This window comes from Brassica rapa, unplaced genomic scaffold, assembly GCF_000309985.2.
Source record: "Brassica rapa cultivar Chiifu-401-42 unplaced genomic scaffold, CAAS_Brap_v3.01 Scaffold0031, whole genome shotgun sequence".
Taxonomy (NCBI): domain Eukaryota; kingdom Viridiplantae; phylum Streptophyta; class Magnoliopsida; order Brassicales; family Brassicaceae; genus Brassica; species Brassica rapa.
Genome location: NW_022609977.1, coordinates 1 through 22,782, shown reverse-complemented (window position 1 = coordinate 22,782; position 22,782 = coordinate 1). Strand labels below are relative to the sequence as shown.

Sequence of the window (22,782 nt, the reverse complement as noted above, 5' to 3'; positions counted from 1 at the left end):
TGTGGTTAATATTTTAATTAAAAAAATCATATACTTTTTTTAATAAGATTTATACTTTTCATAAAAAAATTTAATTTTTTTATGAATGCTTAAATTATATTAAGAAAAAAAAAATAATAATTAAGAATAGTTGGAAAAAATTATTCGAACTTGGACTCAACGGCCAAAGGAAAAAAATATGATAATTAGATCTGATTTCTTAATCGGCCCAAATGGCCCAATAGAGATCTGATGTGGGCTGGATCCGAAAATAATGACCCAATATAGATGTGTTATTAATATTACTTGATTGCCCTTAATGAAACATGTAATGTTAGTAAATGAAAGGGCATGTTAAGGTAAAGGAAGAATATGATCCTGCTTTAATAGTAATAGATTTGAGACTATAGAGCCACGTTTAACATGGCCGGTCATGGCCAAGTCTAACGTAACATTCACGTTGGATCCCTAAAATTTTGAAAAATTATATATACATAAATTCTTAAATTTGTGAAAACAAAATTTAAACCTCCAAATTATTGAAATCTTTATTAAATCGTGATCCCCGAAATCTCAAAGACGTCCTGCCTATAATTAGTTTTGATGATTTCGTTTCTCAAATTAGGATTCAGTAGAAGGCAATACATATATTAATTACTTATAAAAATCCCAAATCAAGATTAAAGAGTCCAGGTCTGAAGGAAAAAAATAGCCAGTACACATGATTTGACCATGATTTTTTTTTTTAAACACAAAGTGATATAAACTTTTCGCTTAAAAAAAGTATATTTTCATCAAACGTATTCAACTATGATTGAATTTATGATAATATACAGTATGTAGAACTACAGTGGCCCTTTTTTGAAAAGTACAAACGAGGACAAGAACCGTACCTTTAAACTTTTTTCCACAATGCTTGGTTTCACCTAACAATCTTGACCATAGTCTTCAAGCACTAGATTGTGGATTCATGATCTGGACAAAGACTTCTTCTTATGTGTACACTTGAAAAACTTTATCTGAAACTCAAAGCTACCTAGCGAATCTTGTCCCCGTGCCATCTAGAAATCTATCGGTATACCACCATCCTTTAGCCTGTACTTGATACAAAAATGGATTAAAGACATCGTTCATTTTGTCATATGCATCTTGCAACATTATATCATCAGGGTCATTGTATATCTTTCTCATTGACTTGGCATACGTTGCAACTAAGCACCCTCGCAATGCATCTTGCTCTCAGACCATATAGGTCCATGATTTGCCTTGACTCAGTAGAAACTTTTCTTCTACAAACACGTCTTTTAGTTTTTGCACCTGAGACGGCTTCACATCTTCATGAAAAGACTTTCCCTCACTAACACTTATAATAGCTTTCCGATCTGAGACATAAAGAAACGGTGAATTAACCGTTCAAAAGATACAAGGAAAACATGGACTTTCTCATTGCAACATCGACGTATCCGTTAAGTTAAGCCTTAATGAAAATTCACCATGTGGTGGACACATATCCTTCGACCGAGTCCTTTTGCTCCAGTAACCAATACTAATAAATGTATGGTATGCATCAGTGGAACTGATGATTCATGAATCATGATGCGAGACACAAAAGTTGTTCCTTTCTATGTCTTACCAATCGGATTTTGTTGCTTATTCAATAATGGGCCTATAAACAAAATTTGGCCCATGTTCAAGAACGAAAAAAAAAAGACGATCTATCTTTTCTCGAATCGGTCCAAAACTGAAATGGGTTAGTGTACACTTAAGGGTCCGAAGATGCTTTACGCTACTAAGGTTTAGGAGGGAGCTTCAAGGGGTTCACTACGAAACTCAAGCAACTGATCCGACGGAGGTTGATCTTGAAGCCCTACGCGAACGAGCGAATTGAGGTAAATGGGTCTCTGTTGACAAACGTAATGGTAATCTAATGAAATTTAACCTGCCTGTGGTATAATTTTACATCTCTTGACAAAGGTAATGGTAATCATTCGATGACATTAGAATTTTGGTGTTGTGTAAACACAGTTTCATGTTCTGACAATTGTATAAGCTCAGTTTCATGTTTCAGATTGGACATCTATAAGCCTAATCATGTAAATTAAACTACAAAGTTTTAACATCGATTTCAGGTGATGCTCTCTTATTATAACCTGCCTGTGGTTGGGTTATAATGTTTGATAAAATGGATCATACCTTTATAGATTAACCTGCCTAATCATGTAAATTAAACTACAACAGTTTTAACTAGTTTATAATTTACATATATATATATATATATATAATGATATAACATTTACCCAATATAATAGGATCATACCTTTATAGATGTAATCGAATTATCCGACCACAAAAAGAACTTTATAGTTATATATCTTATCAACTTCTTTTTATTGACTTGATAGATTATAATTAAGATTCATTTGACTGATAGGAATGACTTATATATTATATATATAGACACTTAATATTAATATAATATTTTTTGTATCATCAATATATTTTTACGCGTGTAAGGAAAAGGAGAATATATTAACACGAACAAGGAACGTTGAGAGAGAAGTTAGAGAGAGAAAAGTTTTTCTAAGGGGATCCGGCGGTCGCCGGCGCGTGAGCGTCCGTGCCGTCGCCGGAGCCCCTTTTCCTTCCGATAAAAATCATCCGGGTCTGTCCCTCCTTCTCTTTTTCAGTGTCCGTCGGTCGGAGCTCAGATCAGTCACCAACCGGTGTGGTTCTGGTACGGGAGTTACGGCGGGGCTTGCGGGTAGGAGGGGGGGGGGTGTCATTAGTGCGAGTTTTAGTTCCGGGAGGCGGAGGCTCTCACAGCTCCGTCGACGCCGGTTTTTGTCTCCGCGGTGGGGAGCTCCCTTAGTTCTGCCGTCGTCGGATCTAGCTCCCGGGGGTAAAGGCTGTCACAGCTTTACGTCGCCGGCTTCAGTCCCCTAGTCCTTTAGGGTTTATTTCGGTGTTTAGTCGTTGGTTTGGAGTGGTTTCTGGTCGCGTCGGAGGAGAGAAAGATCTCCGACGGAAAGGGTGAAGTTGCATGCGAGGTTTTGGGCGGTTGCGGTGAACGGGGGTGGATGAGATCTCGCCACGGCGATCGATTCTCTCCGATATTTGAGTCCTAAAAGCTCTTGACGTGAAGAGGTTCGGAACTTTGGAGTTCCGGCGTGGCTGGTGATCCGGCTGATGGATCTCCGGCGAGGATGAGTTGCAGGTGCGATGCGTCGATCTCGCGACACGTGACCCTCGACGCCGAGGATGTTGACACGTGTCCAAGCGTTGAAAAGAGTGATCTGCGAGGCGGCCGCGCTTCGAAACCGTGTTGGTTTCTAGGGTTTCTCAAGGTGGGCCGCTGGATTGGGCCCAATTGTGTAACGAGTTTTGCCCTGTAGCTTTGTTGGGCTTTTATTGTATTTTGTTTCTGGGCTGGGCCCGTTTTTATAAATTAAAAAAAAACTATTGACGGAAAAAAAAAAAATATTAAAGCACGAACAAAAATATTAAAGCAATTAAGATATATTAGTCTTTATATAGAACATCACCTATCACCATCGATATAAATATTTAAGAAATTATTACACACACTTTCCAGCGATATAACGCAATAATAGAGTTTTTTTTTATACAGTTCAACATCACCATCATCATCGCATCTCTTCCAATAATTTCTTTTGGATACAACAAAGGAAAAATAAGAGAACCAAAGAAATTACAGAATGAACAAACGAATCTCAAAACTACCGCAAGATTAAAATTTAATGATTGCTATAGCTGGAATCATTTACAAGATCAGCATGAGCTCATAAGTAGTTGTTCTAAATATTCAGCACCTAAATCTTCAAAAACCACAAGTGTACCACTTTCTTGCTTCACAACACTCTGCTTGTTACTTCTTGATGATGAAGACGAAGAAGAGAAAGAAGATGAATAAGAACAAGAATTAGAAGAAGAAGCAGAAGAAGAATTAGAAGATCGCTTTTTCCCTCTAGGCCGGTTTCTAAGCGAATGTTTTCTCTTCAAGGCCATGACCGGAGACCCTCCATCTTCAAGATTCACATTCTCCATTTTCTTAAGAGATTCTCTGACCACTTCCACGGGGAAGTTGAGTACCGCAAGAGATCCTTTTGTTGCGTAAGCCGCTTGGTCGTAAGCAAGAGCTGCTTCCTCGGCTTTATCAAACGTCCCGAGCCAAACCCTAATCCCGTTCCTAGTAGAATCTCTTATCTCCGCAGCAAATTTTCCCCATGGCCTCTTCCTCACTCCTCTGTATGACTTCTCTTCATCAATAGTACCAATCTTTTCTTCTCCCTCGGAGTTTGAAACGTCGTCGTTTTGGGTTTCTTCTTTTATCATCATCTCCGGAGACTCAAATGAGAAGAAGTCATCAGAGTAATTATGAGTAGGGCAAAAGAAGGATTGATCTAAAAACGAACTTTCGTTCCACAAGAATGATTCTTGTGATGAGCTCCAAGAACTCGAAGAGGAATACATGGTGGTAGATTGAGAATATTCTTTTTTTCGTTCTCTCTTTTTGTTCTGGCAATAACTTTAATTATTCAAAACTTAATCCGTTATATATAGGGACATTAAATTTATTAGATATTTGAAAGTGGATGATATTTTATTCCTAAAATCCTCATAGGTCGTGTAGACAAATATGGCTGCCTTTAAAAACTAATAAATTTATTTTATACAATCGAATGAGGACCAACCACAAGACTGGAGTATATATTTTTTCCAAATGTATTCAAGGAAAAAAACTCGACTTCACAAGGATGTATACTATTCGAGAAAAAAAAGGAAGTGGATGATATATATTTCCACGTGGCACGATATCATTTACAAGGGATGACGTTAGGCGGCGAGAAAAGAACAAAATAGATGAGATCAAATGTGATGTGGCAGGAGCTTTGAATGTGAGACTCGTTTCTTGTCTTCCGAGCAGTGTTAAGTAACTAAAAGTCTGAGAGAGTTGACTAGAAAAGGCACGTGGATGTTTCATAAACGATAACTTAGTTACAGGCTTAAAGCATACAACAACAATTTATGAGTTATATAAATATCGATATATATATATATAAAATAAATCCTCATATATATAATATATACAAAATGTTCCCATATACTCTGAATTAATAAATCGTTAATTTTTCTAGGAAAATATTTAGGGGAATTTTCATATTTATCAATTTGCTAGTATCATTATTTATATTTATCATCACCAAATAGACGTATTTAAAAATACATTCTTCGTTAAAAATCAAAAAAAACTTTTATATCCATACTTTATATATATAATAAAAAATAATTTAAGTAAATATATTTATTATAACCATAAACTCCAAATTCCAAAAACCTTATACCATCCTTTCAATTTTAAACTTTAATTATAAACTAGATTTTGACCCGCGCTTTCAAAGCGCGGGTTTATTTTTGTTTTTTTTTTTCAATTGACAAATATTTAGTAAATATCACATTTTCATATATTTGTGCTTTATTTTATAAAAGACTTAAAATTTTTATCTTTATTTATCGTATTTCATTTTAAATGACTATTTATGTTAAAAAAATTAAACTTTATTTTTTTAATGAATTAAGTTGGTATAACTCTGATAAATTAATTTTATTATGGAGTTAATATTTTAATTAAAAAATTATATACTTTTAATAAAGATTTATACTTTTCAATAAAAAAATTCAATTATTTTTATGAATGCTTAAATTATATTAAGAAAAGAAAAAAAATAATTAAGAATAGTTGAAAAAAAATTATTTTAACTTGGACTCAATGGCCCAAAGGAAAAAAAAAGTGAGAATTGAATCTGATTTTTAATAGGCCCAAATGGCCCAAGAGAGATTTGATTTGGGCTGGATCCAAAAATAATGACCCAATATAGATTTGTTATTAATATTACTTAATTGCCCTTAATGAAACATGCAATGTTAGTGAAGGAAACATGCCCCTAAGGTAATTATGACAATAGGATCCTGCTTTAATAGTATAGATTAGTTAATCCTAAGATTGTAAATGTCTTTTCCTTGTTTAAAAGCGAAGATAAAAGTGATTAAGGTAAACATGAAAAATAGTATTATAAAAGTGGTATTATTGACAATTTGTTAATATTTATTTAAATATATTATTATATACTACAAAATTAAAATGTTCATGAACACATGAAAATTAGGTTTACGTCACCGATTTTAGATTCAAATCATTAGTTTTAGTGGTTTTATTTAATAAAGAGTTTTAATAATATTTTTGCGTAAAATAAAAATAGTGAAATATTCAATTTTGCCATTATTTAATATCCATATTTTCCTATTCGATTTAGTTCATTGATTAATTATTCTCTCTATAACATTAAATTTTAATACTATAATGATCCTTTAATATTCAAACTTTTTTTATTTTAATCATAATACTTATAAATTTTAAATACAATTAAAAATCTTCAAAATTCATAAGAATCTTTTTAAAATGTTTTTTAAGTAACTAAATCGTTCTTAATTATTATAAAAATTTTTAATTTTAATATCAAAATCAATTTGTTGATTTTTTTTTTTAAATTCAAGTCGTTTAGAATTTTTTTTCAAGATATAAAAAGTTCAGTATATTTCATGCATAAACGGTATAATGAAAAATATAAAGTAATACAAAATATTTATGTGCAAGCATTATATCATTTTTATTACGGAATTTCCAATTTGGTTATTGGTTTTTCTTGCATCTGTTCGTACGCCAGATTTGATCTAACTTCCTACCGTAGATATTCAGTTTTATTCGTATACCATAAAGTACGGATCTAAGGAATTTGGATCGTTTTCAAAATAACACTCTAAAACTCATTATATTATAGGCCACAAAATAAAAAACGACAATATTGAGGCATGCGATTTCGTCGATTTCCATGTGCTATAAGTGGAACGTGTGGCTATTGATTTATTCCCATCACAAAAATGGGAAATATAAAATCAATAGGGAACATTTGACCCAAAAATAAATAAAAATAAAATAAAATCAATAGGGAAATGAAATAAAAGTATTACTGAAGGCTAATGCTTTGAGAATGAAGATTGTTTTTTTTTTTTCCCTCAACTTATACGGACTCATACTTACGCTGTAAACCAAAATGGATGATTTGTATCCATGTGAACGATAAAAAACGATTGCTTCCTAACATTGTGTGCTAGTCTATTCACCTTTAAATTTTGCATCCTTGGTACATAGATAATCTCTGATCGGGTAAACTCTCTTTCATGATCTTGACATCTTCTAAATAATTTGTAAAAGCTGGACATTCTTCTGGTTCAGAAACCCTTCACTAATTGAGAACAATTCGCTGCAAATGTAACTTGACATTAACGTAATTTTCTCATACATTTCATTGCCAGAGTAGCGCTTCCATCTCCGTATGAAGGAGAGTAAGACTACCCCTAACATTCCTCGCTTCTAACAATCCATCAATCTTTCTAAGGTGCTGAACCAACGTTATCCTGAAAAGGTATCATTCTCTTCCATGAACCATCCGAAAAATACCATCTTCTTAAAATTGATGGCAGTATTGTATTTACTATTTGTGGTGTTGTCCTTTGTTGATTCAATATTTGTCTGTCTTTGAAGATTATCTGCTTGATAAAGAAGAGAAAGGTCATCCGCATCAAAGAGTTTTTAATGAAAATCTCTCTCTATATATTAATATTATAATAGTTTTCAAAAGTTTGAAACACTTACTAAAATCTTTTAATTGAAATATTTTTATATGATCTTCTAAACTTTGGAAAAAAATTATATTAAAATATTACATCTGGTGAAATTTTTTATTTGAGAAACTTTTACTAAAGGTGACACAATGGAAGCAGGCGAGACAAAATAAAGATGTTTTTAGTCCATTACAAAATAAAGATGTTTTTTAGTCCATTAAAAGTCATTGATGTTTGGCCTCAACGTCTAAATGACCTTAACATGTTCATCCATGCAGTGACAGGATAACATAATTCATCCATATTGATTTAAGGACCACCCTTTTCTTATAAATTGTTCTAATGTAATCTTCAACCTTTTATACATTGCAGCATTTTTATATCCGATATAGTATATGAATTAGTAGGTGTCACTGTTTAGTGGTCTGCGTTTTCTTAATTTCTAGGGGTGGAAATCTAAGCACATGGTTTAGCTTTATCAGGATATTTATTTTTGTATGATTTATATTTTTAATAAGAACTCTTGTTGTAAATATGGGACCCTTGATATTTTTGTATGAGATGGCAATGGCATGTTTCAATAATATACGACTTGATTTTACAGATTTAAATAATACCTTGGTAGATGACGCGACGTGCGGTTTGCCGTCAATCACACGGCATGAGTTTATCTAATCAGCACTCAAATTATGTTCATTAGACTAGCTATAAAGGAAAATTTAAATAAAAATTCAGCAGTTAAATTATCACAATGAACATATTGAAAATTAATATCTTGAATTATTTGGTGTTAGAAAAGATTTATCATGTTAAATAAAAAAATTGGAGAACACTAGCACAGTGTGTAATTTTTAAAATATTTTAATATATTCATTATTTTTAACTATTAAAATCAAATTTATTTAAAATTAAACCATTAGTTTTTTTATTTTTTGTACAAAATTTTATTATTTTATTTTTATAAATGGAAAATATGTTTATTAAATTAAATATTGAAAAACATTTATTAATTAATAGATAAGAAGTTGATTTTTATTAAATAAAACATTGTATTGGATAAAAGTTGAATATGCGTTGAATTTGCGAGGGATATTAAAGATTAAAAACTTTAAGTGTTGAATGTTAATATCAATAATCTTAATAGTAGATACCTCTGTGCTGCTTTCAAACATTGACGTCTGAGATTTGTTCATAAATTTCTTAATAGTTAATTAAATGAAATGGAAACAGAATCGCGGCGTTAGAAAAAATGAAGCTTTCCGGTGTTGTCGTTAATGTCAAAAACATACGATCATTATTTTTCATTTCTCTCTCCTCTGTGCGACCGGAAACAGAGACGCGGTGGCGTCACCTGTTCTTCTCCCTATCCGTTTAGATACTTTGTTTCCTTCTAAATTTTGATCTGTAGCCGCTGCTGCAGCGTTTGGTTAACGAACAGGGTGTGATGTACATACATTTAGTGAATAGCTAAAAAATCAAATTACCAAATGCAGCATATGGAAAAATAGACACTATATTCCAAAAAAAAATGTTATATCAGAGACTAATACGGCTCTTAAGCCTCTGACGTGTGGACGTTATTGACCATATAAACAAGATGTAATAAAAACAATTTTAAGATATAAAAGTTCTAAATATTTGAAAACAAAATCTATGTTTCAGAGAGAGATATTAGGTGTTCCTAAAACTTTAGCAATGGTTCATAAATCATTTAAATCCCACTTCTTAACTTTTCAGTAATAATGTTCATGGTAATTTCTGAAAACAAAACCATATTTAATACAATATTTTAAAATACATTCATAGACAAATACAGTTCATACCTGCAAACTAATTTTTTTACTTTTTGTCCTAGAGCTTTTATAAAATCAGAACTTTAAAAATAAGTAAAATTTTGATAACAACACTTGATTTTTTTTAATCTAGTCTATAACTATTTCAGTTTTAACTTCAAAAATAATATGTTAAAAGTATATTTCATTTCACCTTCAGTTTAGCAGTGAGCGGAGGTGGTCCTCGGCTAAAGCCGGATGAACATATACCCCAAATTTTTTATAAAAATAATTCAAATTCCAAACTATTGAAATCTTTATTAAATCATCTATATCTCCTAAAATATTAGGGCCGTCCCTGTCAGTGAGTTAGTTACCTTAGATCATCACATGATTATAGTTTTCAGTTTACGAATTTGAAAATCCAATTGAACCATCTTTTTTTTTTTGCTTAAGCTTTGGTAATCGAAGTATGAACCATCTTGCGAGATGATAAAACCTTAGATTGGAGTGATCTAGAGTATTCTTGTGATTCATCCGTTGAAACTTGAAAGCAAGAGATAGTGAATAAGTGCATGCATGTTCATTTACAGCACGTGTGTATTAACTTTGTCACGATTTAGTCATCGGTCATGAGCAAAATCAGGAATCTTTTTATTAAATTTTTGTATTAATAAATTCACCATATGCAATACAAAAGTGAGTAAAGTATATTAAACATAAACAAATCTGAAGAAATAAATAAATAGGATAATGGAAAAGAGAGGCGACGTGACGGTGTTCCGTAAGCAACCGTACCCGAATCATTAGTTTACTTTGTTGTTCTTCTTGTATCAATCCTATAATTCATCGTTACACGCCGGCGGCCGCTATTTATTTATATATGATTATGTATGTTCTAAAATAAAATGAATAGTTTTTTTAGGCCAGATGGGTAATGTAAATAATTAATAAACCAAATAAATTCTTATCCGATTTTATTTTTAACAGAAGTCCAAAAATTATTTCATCAATTTGCAATTGCGTTATATGATTAGGAGTTTCGTTTAAAGCTAAATAGGAAAAAAAAAACACTTTTGGGTCAAAAATCTTACCTTAAAATGTAGGCTTTTCCGGTTTGACCACTATGCCTCAAGTTGACGATAAGACTTCTTATCCTTATGGTTCACAATTGGTTTACTGATTTGGCCCGGTATAAGTTGAAGTATCCGTAGAAATCTAATAGTGGAACACGAATGCGCCTATATATTAACTTTTTACAGTTTAACAGACTCATCATAGGTATATTCTGAGCTACGCAATGATCATGATAATGATTTTAGCACTCCATAGTCAGCTGTCCATAGTTACTAGCAAACAAGGGAGTCCGAGACAGCACAAGAGCCAAACATATTGGAATGGTGCTCAGCTCTTCATCTCCTTCATATATCCTCTGTGTGTATATATATTTTTGAACTACAACATCTTCTCTGTATATATATCCAACTTAGTACCTCATTAGCTGCGTCATTGCCCCCAAGCGCAAAGATTTCGCTTGTAAATTTTAACGACAAAACTTAGAGTCTATGATTAAATGTCTCAAGTTGGAAAAAAAAAAAAAAAAACAAATGGCAACTCCCTCAAGGGAAAACGAGATTTTTGCAAACATTCATAAATTAAGAGAGTTCTATTTTAAAAAAAAAGAATCACTCGAAGGTAAAAGATGGTCCTACGTTGATTTGGTCCATGTTGGTGCTGCTTTGTAGTCTATGATGTCTATCCCGTTGTTCCTCGTAGTGTTTTATTTGCTGCACAAGCACCAAAAACGAGAATTTCATTTTACAGTTAAACGAGAGACAGGTTGAAAATTTTCAGCTTCTCAAAGTGGATTGAAAACAGAGAGAGTGAGAAGTGCATTAGGTGTTACCTGTTTGGAGACAGATGGTGTGACTAAGGACAAGGCTTGCTTGAAATGAGTCATCTTGATGGTGCAATCACTTAAATTCATATCGCCATCTTCAGACGACTTACTGGACTGGATCTTCTCCTTCACTGCCACGTGTATAGCTTTGTCCATCTTCCATTTCATCAAAATTCAAACCAACCATCAGTACAACACAATACAGAACATGGGAGTAGTAGTAGTAGTAGTAGTCTTATGTATCAAAAAGCATTTATAACGACAAAGATTACCAGGTTAGCGAGATCAGCTCCGCTAAAATCTTCACAGTACTTGGTTGCAATGGCATCCAGATCAACACTAGGATCTATGGGTCTCTTCTTTGCAATAGATTTTAGGATCGAAACACGCTCATACGCGTTAGGGAGGGGTACGTACACAAGATTCGCAAACCTACCTGGTCTCAAGAAAGCACCATCAATCACATCGAGCCTGTTCGTAGCTCCGATGACATAAACGTCACGTCTATCTCCACCGTGCAGTTCAGTGAGAAACTGAGGACCATCAATGAATCAAAGCACCTGATTAAGATTTAGGGTTGCAATATAACCTATAGCAAGAAAGCCTTTTTATGTAATTACCTGGTTCAAAAGACCACCAACAACCAAATGATCACCTTCTCTGCCACGCCTTCCTGTCAAAGCATCCACCTGAAAGACATTACGAATCAGAGAGCTCTTGTTTAACTTGAATAGTTTCAAAAAATATTGGCAAGATATATTATTATTATTATTATTACACAAACCTCATCAAAGAAGATTACACATGGTGAGCTTGTCCGGGCGCGCTGAAACAAGGTCCGAATAGCACGCTCGCTTTCTCCAACGTATTTATTTAGAAGTTCTGGACCCTGAAAGCCAACGATAGGAACCATTATTTATATGCAAATCAAAATTCAGAAAATCTGGCATACCTTGATGTGTATGAAATTAGCTCCTGCCTCGTTTGCAACTGCCTTTGCAACCAAAGTCTTTCCACAACCCGGTGGTCCATACAGCAAGAAACCTGTCTCTAACAACTTCTTTCCAAATTTCTAAAAAAAAACAAAAAAGATCCAAAGGGAAACGTTCAGACCCTAAGGGAACAAGCAAGCAAGTCTTGACGAGTTTTGTTACTACCTCAAACGCGTCTGCATATTTGATAGGGTTGACTACGTAATCGTCGAGTTCGGTCCTTAGATGGTCAAGTCCACCAACATCATCCCATGTGACATCTGGCACGGTAGAGAAACCTTCTCTAGTTAAAGATCCCTTAACTAACTTGACTGCTTCCTCAAAATCAGACATTCTGACAAAGAGCTTATCCAAATCTTCGTCCGACCAGGGCTGGCTCAGCCAAGATCTATCATCACCATCATCACTGTCGCCGGAGAGTTGCAATTTTCTTGAATCCATGATTCTCTTTACGCAAAGACTGGCAGCCATGTCAGCTAACTCTTCCAAATCAGCTCCAACAAAACCTGGTGTTAAGCGAGCGATTCTTTTCATGTCTAAGGAACCTTCGAGTCTAAGTCTTTGAGCTACGAGAGAGAGTATCTCAGCCCTGGCGTGTTCATCAGGAGCGGTTAGAGCAATCTCACGCCCAAATCGCCTACCCCTTCTGAGAGCAGGATCAAGAGCATCAGGGGTATTAGTAGCTCCAATGACAACAACATATCCAGCAGCAGCAGCCGTATCTCCAGGAGGAGGGCCATCCATACAAGTCAATAGTTGTGTTACGATCCGCTTCTCAGTCTCCCTTTGCTGGTTCTCTCTCTTGGAACCAATTGCATCAATCTCATCGATAAACACAATAGAAGGCGCAGTCCTGTATGCTTTAGAGAAGAGCTCTCTAATATTCTCTTCTGACTCACCTGAGAGAGAGAGAGAGAGAGCATGCACATTGTGATTCACTAACCACAGATACATACACATTAAACAATCAAAATACAACTATTTACCAGAAACACCAGAAAGAACTTGTGTGGCTGATATCTGATAAAAGGGAACGCCAGCTTCGTTGGCGACGGCATGGGCCAAGCGAGTCTTTCCACAGCCAGGTGGTCCATGGAATAGAATCCCGCTTGGTGGCTTGGCTCCAATCTTCCCAAACAATGGAGGATTGAGAAGAGGGGACAGAATATACTGATCCAACTCATCCAACACTTTTTTAATCCCGGCAAAGTCTTTAAAAGTAGGTCCTACTTTACCACTCAAGGGAGGAGGAGGAGGAGGAGCAAGTTTCGTGGAGCTATTCAACTTAGCGTAGCCACCTCTTAAGCACTCACTGGTCAAATCAAACTTAGCGTACTCAGAAGTCGAGATATGGCCGCCACTGTCTTCCGACGAAGAATAAGAAGAAACTGACTTACGTCTTTGTTTCTTCATCTTACCACCACGAGCACCTTCATCAGAATCATCATCCTCTTGGTCTTCTTTCACACGCTTCTTGTTGTTGTGTCGGGCATCAAGGACATTTCTGACGTTGAGGACAAGTGCTTGACGGGACATCCTCTCATATTTACCGTACCTGCAGGAACGGAGGGCGTCCACGATTTCCTCCGCTGTAGATAAATCCTTCCCGCACGAATCCATAGCTCGACTCAAATCTCTCCTACTATTATTTCTTCCGCCCACATCTCTCCTCCCCATCGTGGCGTTACAGCTGGGATTCAGTGGTAACCTTTTGGAGGAAAGCTTATTAGCCCAGAAAACCCTAATTTGATTTTTATTACCGTGTGTGAGACGGTTCAAAAGACAAAACTATCCTCTTTTTAATGAAATAAAATAATGATATTTTTTTTTTTAAAGCATATATGAGATCTCCAACGGACCTACTCATCTCCGTGAGGAGGAGATCAAAACTCTGACGCAACCATGGTTTCTCAGCCCAACGAAAACGTAGCCTTGCACTTTCTAGATCTGTACAACTGGGGAGTGAACAGTCGTTTGTAGGAGAGTTTTGTTGACTCCACAATTATTTACACATACATATATATATATATACATAATACATATATTAAGAACCCTAACGGAGAGAACCACGTTGGAGACGGTCTAAAGTACCAAAATTTCTAATCTTAGAGTGTGTGTCTTGTTTCCTTCTTGGGTTGGGCCATTCTTTTAAAGGAACAATCGTCTCTCTCTCGTTCATTTGGTTTATCGATCAAAGTAAGCAAAATGGTGGAGACAAAGCTGATACGACTGTTTATGTTGTTTCCGCGACGGGGATAAGATTTAGCTTCTTACGGGTCTTTAGCATAATCGCTTGATAAGTTATGGAAAAAAATTCATCACCTCCGGGCTTAACATCGAATGAAAGACAAACATAGGAGTGAAAGAAGCATTGAAATAGGAGATAGATCTTTCTGAAGCTGCAACCGCCTAAACAGTCTGTGGTTACTTGCAAATTTGAGAAGATTGCTCCAAAGTTTTACGGTCCTTATAAAGTGTTGGATAAGCATGGGAAAGTAGCGTAAAAGTTGGCATTCCACGAGTATTCAAATATCCACCCCATGTTCCATTTTTTACAGTTAAAGAAGTTGGTGGGAGAGGCAATTGCAACAACACAATTACCTACCATCTTACAAGACACTATAGTCAAGTCACTAGAGTATTTGTTTACAACGAAAAATGGTCAAACGACAAGGGCGGGCTGCGATCCCCTCGTGATTAGTTCATTGATTTAAAGATTTTTCCTTCATTTTGGATCTTTTTACAAGTGAACATTGAAGTATTATCCTCTATCAAGGGCACATTTGGGCCTCTTTATAGTTCTACTGGGCTTTTCCTCGGTGATACAGCTCCGAGGGAGCAACGGCAGAAATTTAGCGGGAGTCACACGTGGCAACTCTCTCCACAGTCCCACTCCTTCCCTCTTCGCGCCATACCTTCTTCTCCGTCTCCACATTATGGGCCTAATGGGCTTCACATAATTTCGCGCGCATAATTTGGCGGGAAGCAACGTGCATCTTCTATCTCCCTCCTCTCCTCTGAGAGCCATATAATAAAACCCTTCTTCGTCACCGTCGCGCCTCCTCTCTCTTTCTCTGTAATTTAACACTCATTGACTTTGCTAAAAGAAAGATGAGCGCACCGGGCTCTTCTAGATCCATCCCGTTCAAATCGAAGAAACGTCTCTTCGATTCGCCACGCTCGAAATCGCAAACCGGAAACCCCGATTCGTCTTCTTCTGTACCTTTCCCGACGCCGGAGAAGCCGCCGGAGAGTACCATCACAAGATCCAGCAACCGATCTGCTGCTCTATCCGAGAAAGAAGTTCCCCAGGCCGCTGGATCTTGCCGCAGATCTGAAGATCCGCTTGGTAAGGTTTCATCCGCCAGGATTCAGCTCGTGTTCTCGTCGTCTTCCTCCTCCAAACGAGTATCCAATACTAACAAGATCGCCGAGAAAGAGAAGCTGCCGGAGAAGTAAGTTTTTGATTTCTAGGGTTCTTAGTTTTTTTTTTTCACGATTCTGATTGAGATTTGGATCTTCACAGGTACGAAACTCTTGGAAAGTTCTTCGATGCGCTTGACAGTTCGATCGTGTTGTCGAAATTACGAGGCTCTAAGCCGACTTTCTCCAACATTTCCGGGAAAATCGAGCATTTGACGGAAAGGTACTTTCCTGGAAAAATTGTATCTGATCTGAATAAACAATTCATATTTGATCTTGATGTTGAATTTATTTTCTCAGGAGGTTTTGCTACAGTCATTTGGCGCAAATCAAACATTTATTGCCAGAGGCAATCGAGATTAAGAGAGTGTTGGTACATGATGAAACAACTCGCTGCATGAAACCAGACCTTCATGTTTCACTCAACGCCGATGCAGTTGAGGACCATGACAAAAGCAAGAAGATCTCACTCCGGAAAGTGTTCAGGACAAGACTTGCTGACTTTGTTAAAGCTCACCCTCAGGTATATGATGATAAAAATGCATATTGTAATGATTTTGGATGTTATATTTATATTATTAATTGAGTTTTTTTTTATTTGGTTTAGGGTGATGAAGTTCCCGAGGAACCACTTCCAGAGCTTTTCAGTAGAAGGAAACTAAATGAGAACTCGAAGGATGAGGTTAAGAGTTTTAGTTCAGTCATGGAAGAGATGGCTTCTATTCCAGCAGCTAAATTGATTTCATCTTTCATGAAAGTCCCATCAACCCCAGTCAAACCAGCTTCAAGTCCTGCTAGACCAGCTTTGTCTAAGATTAACTTGGCTCCGACCCCAGTGAAAGCTGTGTCAACTCCAGCTAGTGTACCTTCAACGCCGGCTAAAATTGACTCAGCACCAGCTTTTGTCGCTTCAACCCCACCTGAGTTTGCTTCAACTCCCGCCCGGCTGTTCAGTCGATCTCTTGAAGCTCGTCTGGTGAAAAGAAGTAGCGATGATACTAATCTAGATGATGTTACTACCGACCAACCATTTAAGCTCGCGAGGCGTTCCTCACTAAGCTCATCAAGGTCGTTGAACTTTGATTCTTATACAGAGGATGTGACAGATGTTGATGAAGACATTGATCAAGTACTGGTCCAAGATGCATCCAGCGATGATGAAATACTCAGTATACTTCCTGATAATCTTCGAGAGGAGGTAATACATTAAGCTCCTCATAATTACATTGTACTTAAGTGAGATTGGCTTAGCTAGTTAGCTTATTGAGATAAATTGAACTTCTTTTGTGCTCATTTCAGATTAAAGAACAAGAGAGGAAAGCTATTGAGGATTCTAATCCAGCAATCTCTGAGGCAAAGAGAAGGCGAAAGATGATAGCTTGTCTGCCTAAATTTTTCAACGTCATCCATTACTTAGTCCAATCAATAAGGCGTTGGGTGATCACAAAAGAAGAGCTTGTGCACAAGATAATCGCCGGTCATTCTGATATCACCGACAGAAGTAAGCACCTTCATTCAGCATCTCAATACATTATAAGTGTTTTCAAAGATGTCCTAACCATTTTTGCTACGTTATTTGCAGGAGAAGTTGAAGAGCAGCTTGTGTTAATGCAAGAGCTAGTCCCGGAATGGATCTCTGAGAAAAGATCATCAAGTGGAGATGTACTTGTATGGTGAGTCTTTAATATCTGCATGCTTATAATACTTCTTTAGTATTTTTAGATTGGTAATTAAAACATGTTATTATTATGTGGCAGCATAAACAAAGTGGCATCTCCTCAAACTATCCGGTCGAGTCTAGAAGAAGAAAACAAGAAAGCGATGGCTACACCACTTTCTTAAAAGTGCGGTTTCATCGGCTGCTGAACATGCGTCACTTTATACATGATAAAGGCTGAACATTCATGAGAAAGGCGTGTAGAGATTGATTGCTAGTTAGATTATCAAAATTTTAGTGTGGAAATGTAATTAATTAGTAATAAATCACTTTTATTTTCTCTAATTTGCAATAAATAATTTCCAACTCTTCTTTTTTTCTTGCAATTACCAAAAAACTAAGATGGAGCAATGCACGACGAGAGAACCGAATAGAATATAAACTAAAAAGAAGTGCAAACTTGCAATATGTCTTAGGTACATAGTTCCTGATTACTTCAGTGCTTCGGAGGTGAGAAAAGTATTTTAGGTAATGACATGTTTGGGTGACTATAACCTTGTGATCTTTGAAGACCCTTCTGCTATGGCACTGGTCGAGGTAAAAAGACCTACCGTCTCTTGATCTGTAGACTAGACACTAATAGACCATTTTTAATAAATAGGGTTTTGAGTCTGGTCCAGGTTGGGATACTATATACTCAGAGAGATCCGTCTTTCTTCCGTCCTATATCTCAAGGCGTTAAAAGATGCCTTGTTAGATGGTGAGCAAACTTCTTCCCTTCTCCCATCTACCTTCTCTCTTTGAAAATCTCTCCTCACACACATGCGTGATTGACATTACAGGCTTATCGAAGAGCGAATGAAGATGAGTTCTTGGTACTCAACCAAATGTTGATGGCAGCGAATCATTCGGTGTCGTTATTACAAGCATTTGATGCTTGGCTACAGAAGAACATAGAGCAGTTTCACACAGGTACACACACGTGTGCCGTACATGTTCTCTTTCTAGCTTTCTTACATTTCACAAGAGTACGATTAGTAACAAGACTATTAGTAAACACTGCCGAATCAATAACTTATCTAATTCAAGTTCATTGAGTTGCTGTCTGTGCATTCTCAATAAAGTTTCTTTTATTAAATGAAAAAAATCGTTTGATTATTACATTGGTTTCTATAAATGTAGCTTCCAGCTAACCTTCCGTAGATTACAATTCAAGATGTTATGAGACCAATTCTAAAGCTATCTTATAGTTACGTATATGTAATTATGTACGGAACAAACAAATGTGGGAAAGAAAAGAATCAAATAATGATGAAGGAGATTTGTATGATAGCTTTAGCCGTTGCGGCACCTCCCTGAACCGCGAGGAATATTGGTGCAACCGTTCGGACCAGAGCCAGTGACCGGACCTCTTTGCAACGCCTGAAACAGTAGTTTGATCTCATCGACAGCGTCCGGGAAAGGCCTCATGCGCCTGGCTTCAACTTGCGTAACGTCCAAGACAATAAGGAAAATAACAACTAAGATAATTACGAGCACTATTTGTCTCTTCATGATACTTATATTTTTTCCTTCTTTTTTCTTGAATGGAAGACCAAACAAAACAAGATTTTGAGCTTTCTATTGGTTAGGAAGTGTAGGGTCTTTTTGGTTTGTGTGTGTTGTTAATTCGATAATCACTCTTATATATAGGGTACTTGAGATGTCCCGTGGTTTGACCTGTGCAAGCTTCGTCGCACTATCTTATATATGTTTATGTAGACACACACATATAAGAACTTTGACTTTGACTTTACTACAAAAATAAATAGTTTTCAACATTTTGAACCAAAGTGTAGGATATCGTAATAGAAAATTCACTAAGACACGGTTTGTCCAAGTCCACATGGGGTTACAAGACCTGGTCCTAGCTGCTTCACTCTAAACCGAGTTCTGATTCCGGTTTAGATTGCTTGATGTCTTGGTTAGGTAGTTTGATGCAGATTTATCTTTTCATGTAAACCACTTTACAACTATGTGGTCGACACTTTTGTTTATTGATCCGTACCATTTAGATTGTAAGGTCTACTGCAGCATTGGTTGCTGACAGAAAGTATATATGTAGCAAATCAGTCACAATTTTTAGAAGATTTGATTTATATATCAAAGCTAGTAGTGATGGGTCATTGACCTAGATAAGTGAAAGATTGGCATAAAGCTCCCAAAATATTAAAAGGTAATTAATGTACATAACCTCTTTAAATGGTTAAAAACAAAATTTATTAAATTATATATAGTCTTCAGTGCCTCACACATGCAGACTATCAAACTGAAGTTCCAAGTAAATAGGCACATTCATACGCGGTTGCATTTAAAAAGCTAAACACATTATAATATGTTAATAGGTGGACGCAACATGTTAAACTCAAATGAACTTAAAAGTTGGATTATGTTATGCTATACACAGATATAATAACGGCAATTCTGGTCTTGTAGAATTTTCTTGAGATCTGACTCATATTTGGGAAGAAACTCGGCTTGAAAACATTTTGATGAAGTTTGAACAAGGAACATGTTGGAATGAATCAAAACAAGTTGATACACGAGTTGGTTCGCCTTACACCACGACTTTTTATTCACACGAGAACCGGTTAACTGAATGAAAATCGGATAATAATCCTGGTTTAAGTTGTCAGATCCTAGATATTTTATATACCCTAAAAAGTAAATACTGCTCCTACAAACCAAAACAACATCGGCCAAAAGACCAAAACCATAAATTAATTAATTACTAAATTTTATGTTTCAGTAATGCGCTTTAAAGGCGGCCTTCAGCTGATGATAAAAATTAAAAAAGCAAAAATTCAGGCGTTGTATAAGTTTTTTTAATTGTATAACCAAGTAAATGCATACGCATAGGGCCAAGGCTGGCCCTGGTACATTATACGTTTCATACCTGCACGCGCGTAAAGGTCTAGTCTACCACGAGACAAACAAAACAAGTTTAAAAATACATAAATGTGGTCGCGTCATGAGTTCATGATTCATGTGTTCTTTAAGTATCTTGAGTTCTTGACCGCTAAAATGCTTTGATAATTGATAGTATAATAAATTCTCTTCCAATTTAAAATTAATTTACGATAAATAAATTGAGCGAAATCCTTTATATGTGAAATATCAAATAAATATAATTTTAGCACAAGACAAGACTCAAGTGTGGATCTGTATTTACCAAAAAAAAAAAGTGTGGTCGTGAAGACACGTCTAACCAAAACATTTAGAGATGCCTCGCTGTCTATTGACTTGGTGTTAGCATTTGGTACGGTTTGGTTCCGGTTAAGTCGGTTTGGGTTATCGTATAGCACCTCGAGACAGACTCTCTCTTTTCGGCTTTTTACGCGCTTTCTCCGACGAAGATTCCTTCTTGGATCAAAGAGAGAATCTCTGTGAGAGATACAGAGGAAGCCAAATCCTTTCATCTCGAAAACAGAGAGAGAGAGAGATGCAAAACATCTCGAAAGCTTCCTCTGCTATCTCCTTCTTCCGATGCTCTAGGGTTTGTTCCATTTCTCTCCAAAGCTTCTCACTTTCATGAAAAAATCTGACATCTTTTCAGTTATGATTAGCTCTTGAAGATCGTTTTGATTAGTTCATCCTCTTAATAAATGTAATGAGAATTGCGTAAACAGAATCAGTGGATTAATGAAAAAAATCTGTGCTTTATCTTGAATTTTGGATGCAATGATGCTTGATGGCTCTTCTTTTGAATCTTGAATCGTTTTTGTTACTCATCATTTCAAAAACAGAATGATATAACATATAATTGTGTGTTTTTTTTTTCTTTTTTTTTTTCAGAACCTAGCAAGTCAGCCATGTGTGAGGCAGCTTCACATCCGAAAGGGTCTTGTCAGTAGAGTCATGAAGCTTGTCTCTTCACCTCTTAGGACTCTCCGCGGCGCTGGCAAATCTATTCGAGTCTCCAGTTTCTGCAGTGTCTCCTCCAGTATCTCCTCTTTGCAGATTGAGATGGTGTGAATCTCCTTGACCATTCTTTCTCAATATACCACTATGGTCCATAGCTTTTTTTTTAGTTGGCCATCATGTGGTTGAAGATAGTCCTCATGTGTTTTGTTCTTTTCAGGTGCCTTGTCTAAAAGACAACTATGCTTACATTTTGCATGACGAGGATACTGGTACTGTTGGGGTGGTTGACCCTTCTGAAGCTGAACCTGTGATTGATTCTTTGCAGAGGAGTGGTCGGAACCTAACGTATATATTGAATACACATCATCATTATGATCATACTGGTGGCAATCTGGAATTGAAAGACAGGTACGGTGCAAAGGTAGGAATGACTTTTTAACTTCTCTCTCACAATCTAACATTTAAGAGCAAAAACAAAAAGTTGTTTGGGATGATTGAATGTTTTGGAATGTAGGTGATTGGCTCAGCTTTAGATAGAGACCGGATACCTGGGATTGATATAGCCTTGAAGGATGGTGACAAGTGGATGTTTGCTGGTCATGAAGTCCATGTTATGGATACTCCTGGCCACACAAAAGGTTGTTTTATCATATTCACAATATTATATTTTAGAGCTTTGAATGTTATGCATGTTGTTCTTGCTTCTGTTGTGCACAACATGATTATCTTGATTCTTCTTGCAGGCCATATCAGCTTGTACTTTCCAGGATCACGAGCTATCTTCTCTGGGGACACCTTGTTTAGCTTATCTTGTGGTAAACTCTTTGAAGGTACCCCTAAGCAGGTAAACACTAGTCTCTCTCTCTCTCTCTCTCTTTCTATTTTTCCTTTTAATTACATTTCTTTTGGATCAAAAGTTTAGTGTATTTGTATCCTCTGCTGCAGATGCTTGCTTCTCTCAAAAGATCATTTCTTTACCAGATGACACAAGCATATACTGTGGTCATGAATATACACTGGTCTGACATACTTTGGTATCACTAGTTGTTGTCAAGAAGCTTTTAATTAAAAACGTGGGTCTCAAATGACTTTGGTTTTGATTTGGTTGCAGAGTAATTCCAAGTTTGCGTTGTCTATAGAGCCCAACACTCAAGTACTTCAGTCTTATGCAGCTCATGTTGCAGAGCTCCGTAAAAAGAAGTTACCTACGGTAAAAAAAAAATGATTCATCACCAAATGATCCTCTTTTGCATTGCTTAACTAAATGTTGATTCTTGTTATCTTGGTGGCAGATTCCGACAACATTGAAGATGGAGAAAGCTTGTAACCCATTCCTCCGCAGTTCGAATACAATATTCGTCAGGCTTTAGGTATTTCAGAGACTGCAGATGAAGCAGAAGCTTGGCTATTATCCGAGAAGCAAAGGATAATTTCAAAGCTTAGGCTTTTTCTTCT

General features: G+C 36.2%; 4 protein-coding genes and 1 pseudogene across 4 annotated transcripts; 2 read left to right on the top strand and 3 right to left on the bottom strand.

The window, feature by feature from the left end:
• Nucleotides 1–3,522: 3,522 nt before the first annotated feature.
• LOC103857363 (ethylene-responsive transcription factor 15) lies at nt 3,523–4,664 on the bottom strand. The gene has a single exon (XM_009134527.3). It carries the CDS (start codon nt 4,468–4,470, stop codon nt 3,769–3,771), a length of 702 nt encoding a protein of 233 aa, XP_009132775.1. The 5' UTR covers nt 4,471–4,664; the 3' UTR covers nt 3,523–3,768.
• Nucleotides 4,665–11,135: 6,471 nt separating this feature from the next.
• On the bottom strand, nt 11,136–14,277 carry LOC103862220 (cell division control protein 48 homolog C). The gene is made up of 8 exons (XM_033282982.1): nt 13,331–14,277; nt 12,510–13,243; nt 12,305–12,424; nt 12,137–12,241; nt 11,973–12,041; nt 11,625–11,885; nt 11,359–11,508; nt 11,136–11,239 (listed from the first exon to the last, which is right to left on the bottom strand). Exons 1-8 carry the CDS (start codon nt 14,019–14,021, stop codon nt 11,138–11,140), a joined length of 2,232 nt encoding a protein of 743 aa, XP_033138873.1. The 5' UTR covers nt 14,022–14,277; the 3' UTR covers nt 11,136–11,137.
• Nucleotides 14,278–15,197: 920 nt separating this feature from the next.
• Nucleotides 15,198–17,795, top strand: LOC103857365 (CDT1-like protein a, chloroplastic). The gene is made up of 7 exons (XM_009134529.3): nt 15,198–15,799; nt 15,871–15,990; nt 16,068–16,290; nt 16,375–16,965; nt 17,067–17,268; nt 17,350–17,440; nt 17,525–17,795. Exons 1-7 carry the CDS (start codon nt 15,456–15,458, stop codon nt 17,607–17,609), a joined length of 1,656 nt encoding a protein of 551 aa, XP_009132777.1. The 5' UTR covers nt 15,198–15,455; the 3' UTR covers nt 17,610–17,795.
• A 246-nt stretch (nt 17,796–18,041) lies between these two features.
• LOC103857366 lies at nt 18,042–20,471 on the bottom strand. The gene has a single exon (XM_033282983.1). It carries the CDS (start codon nt 18,976–18,978, stop codon nt 18,760–18,762), a length of 219 nt encoding a protein of 72 aa, XP_033138874.1. The 5' UTR covers nt 18,979–20,471; the 3' UTR covers nt 18,042–18,759.
• A 205-nt stretch (nt 20,472–20,676) lies between these two features.
• On the top strand, nt 20,677–22,777 carry LOC117125755 (annotated as a pseudogene).
• Nucleotides 22,778–22,782: the final 5 nt, after the last annotated feature.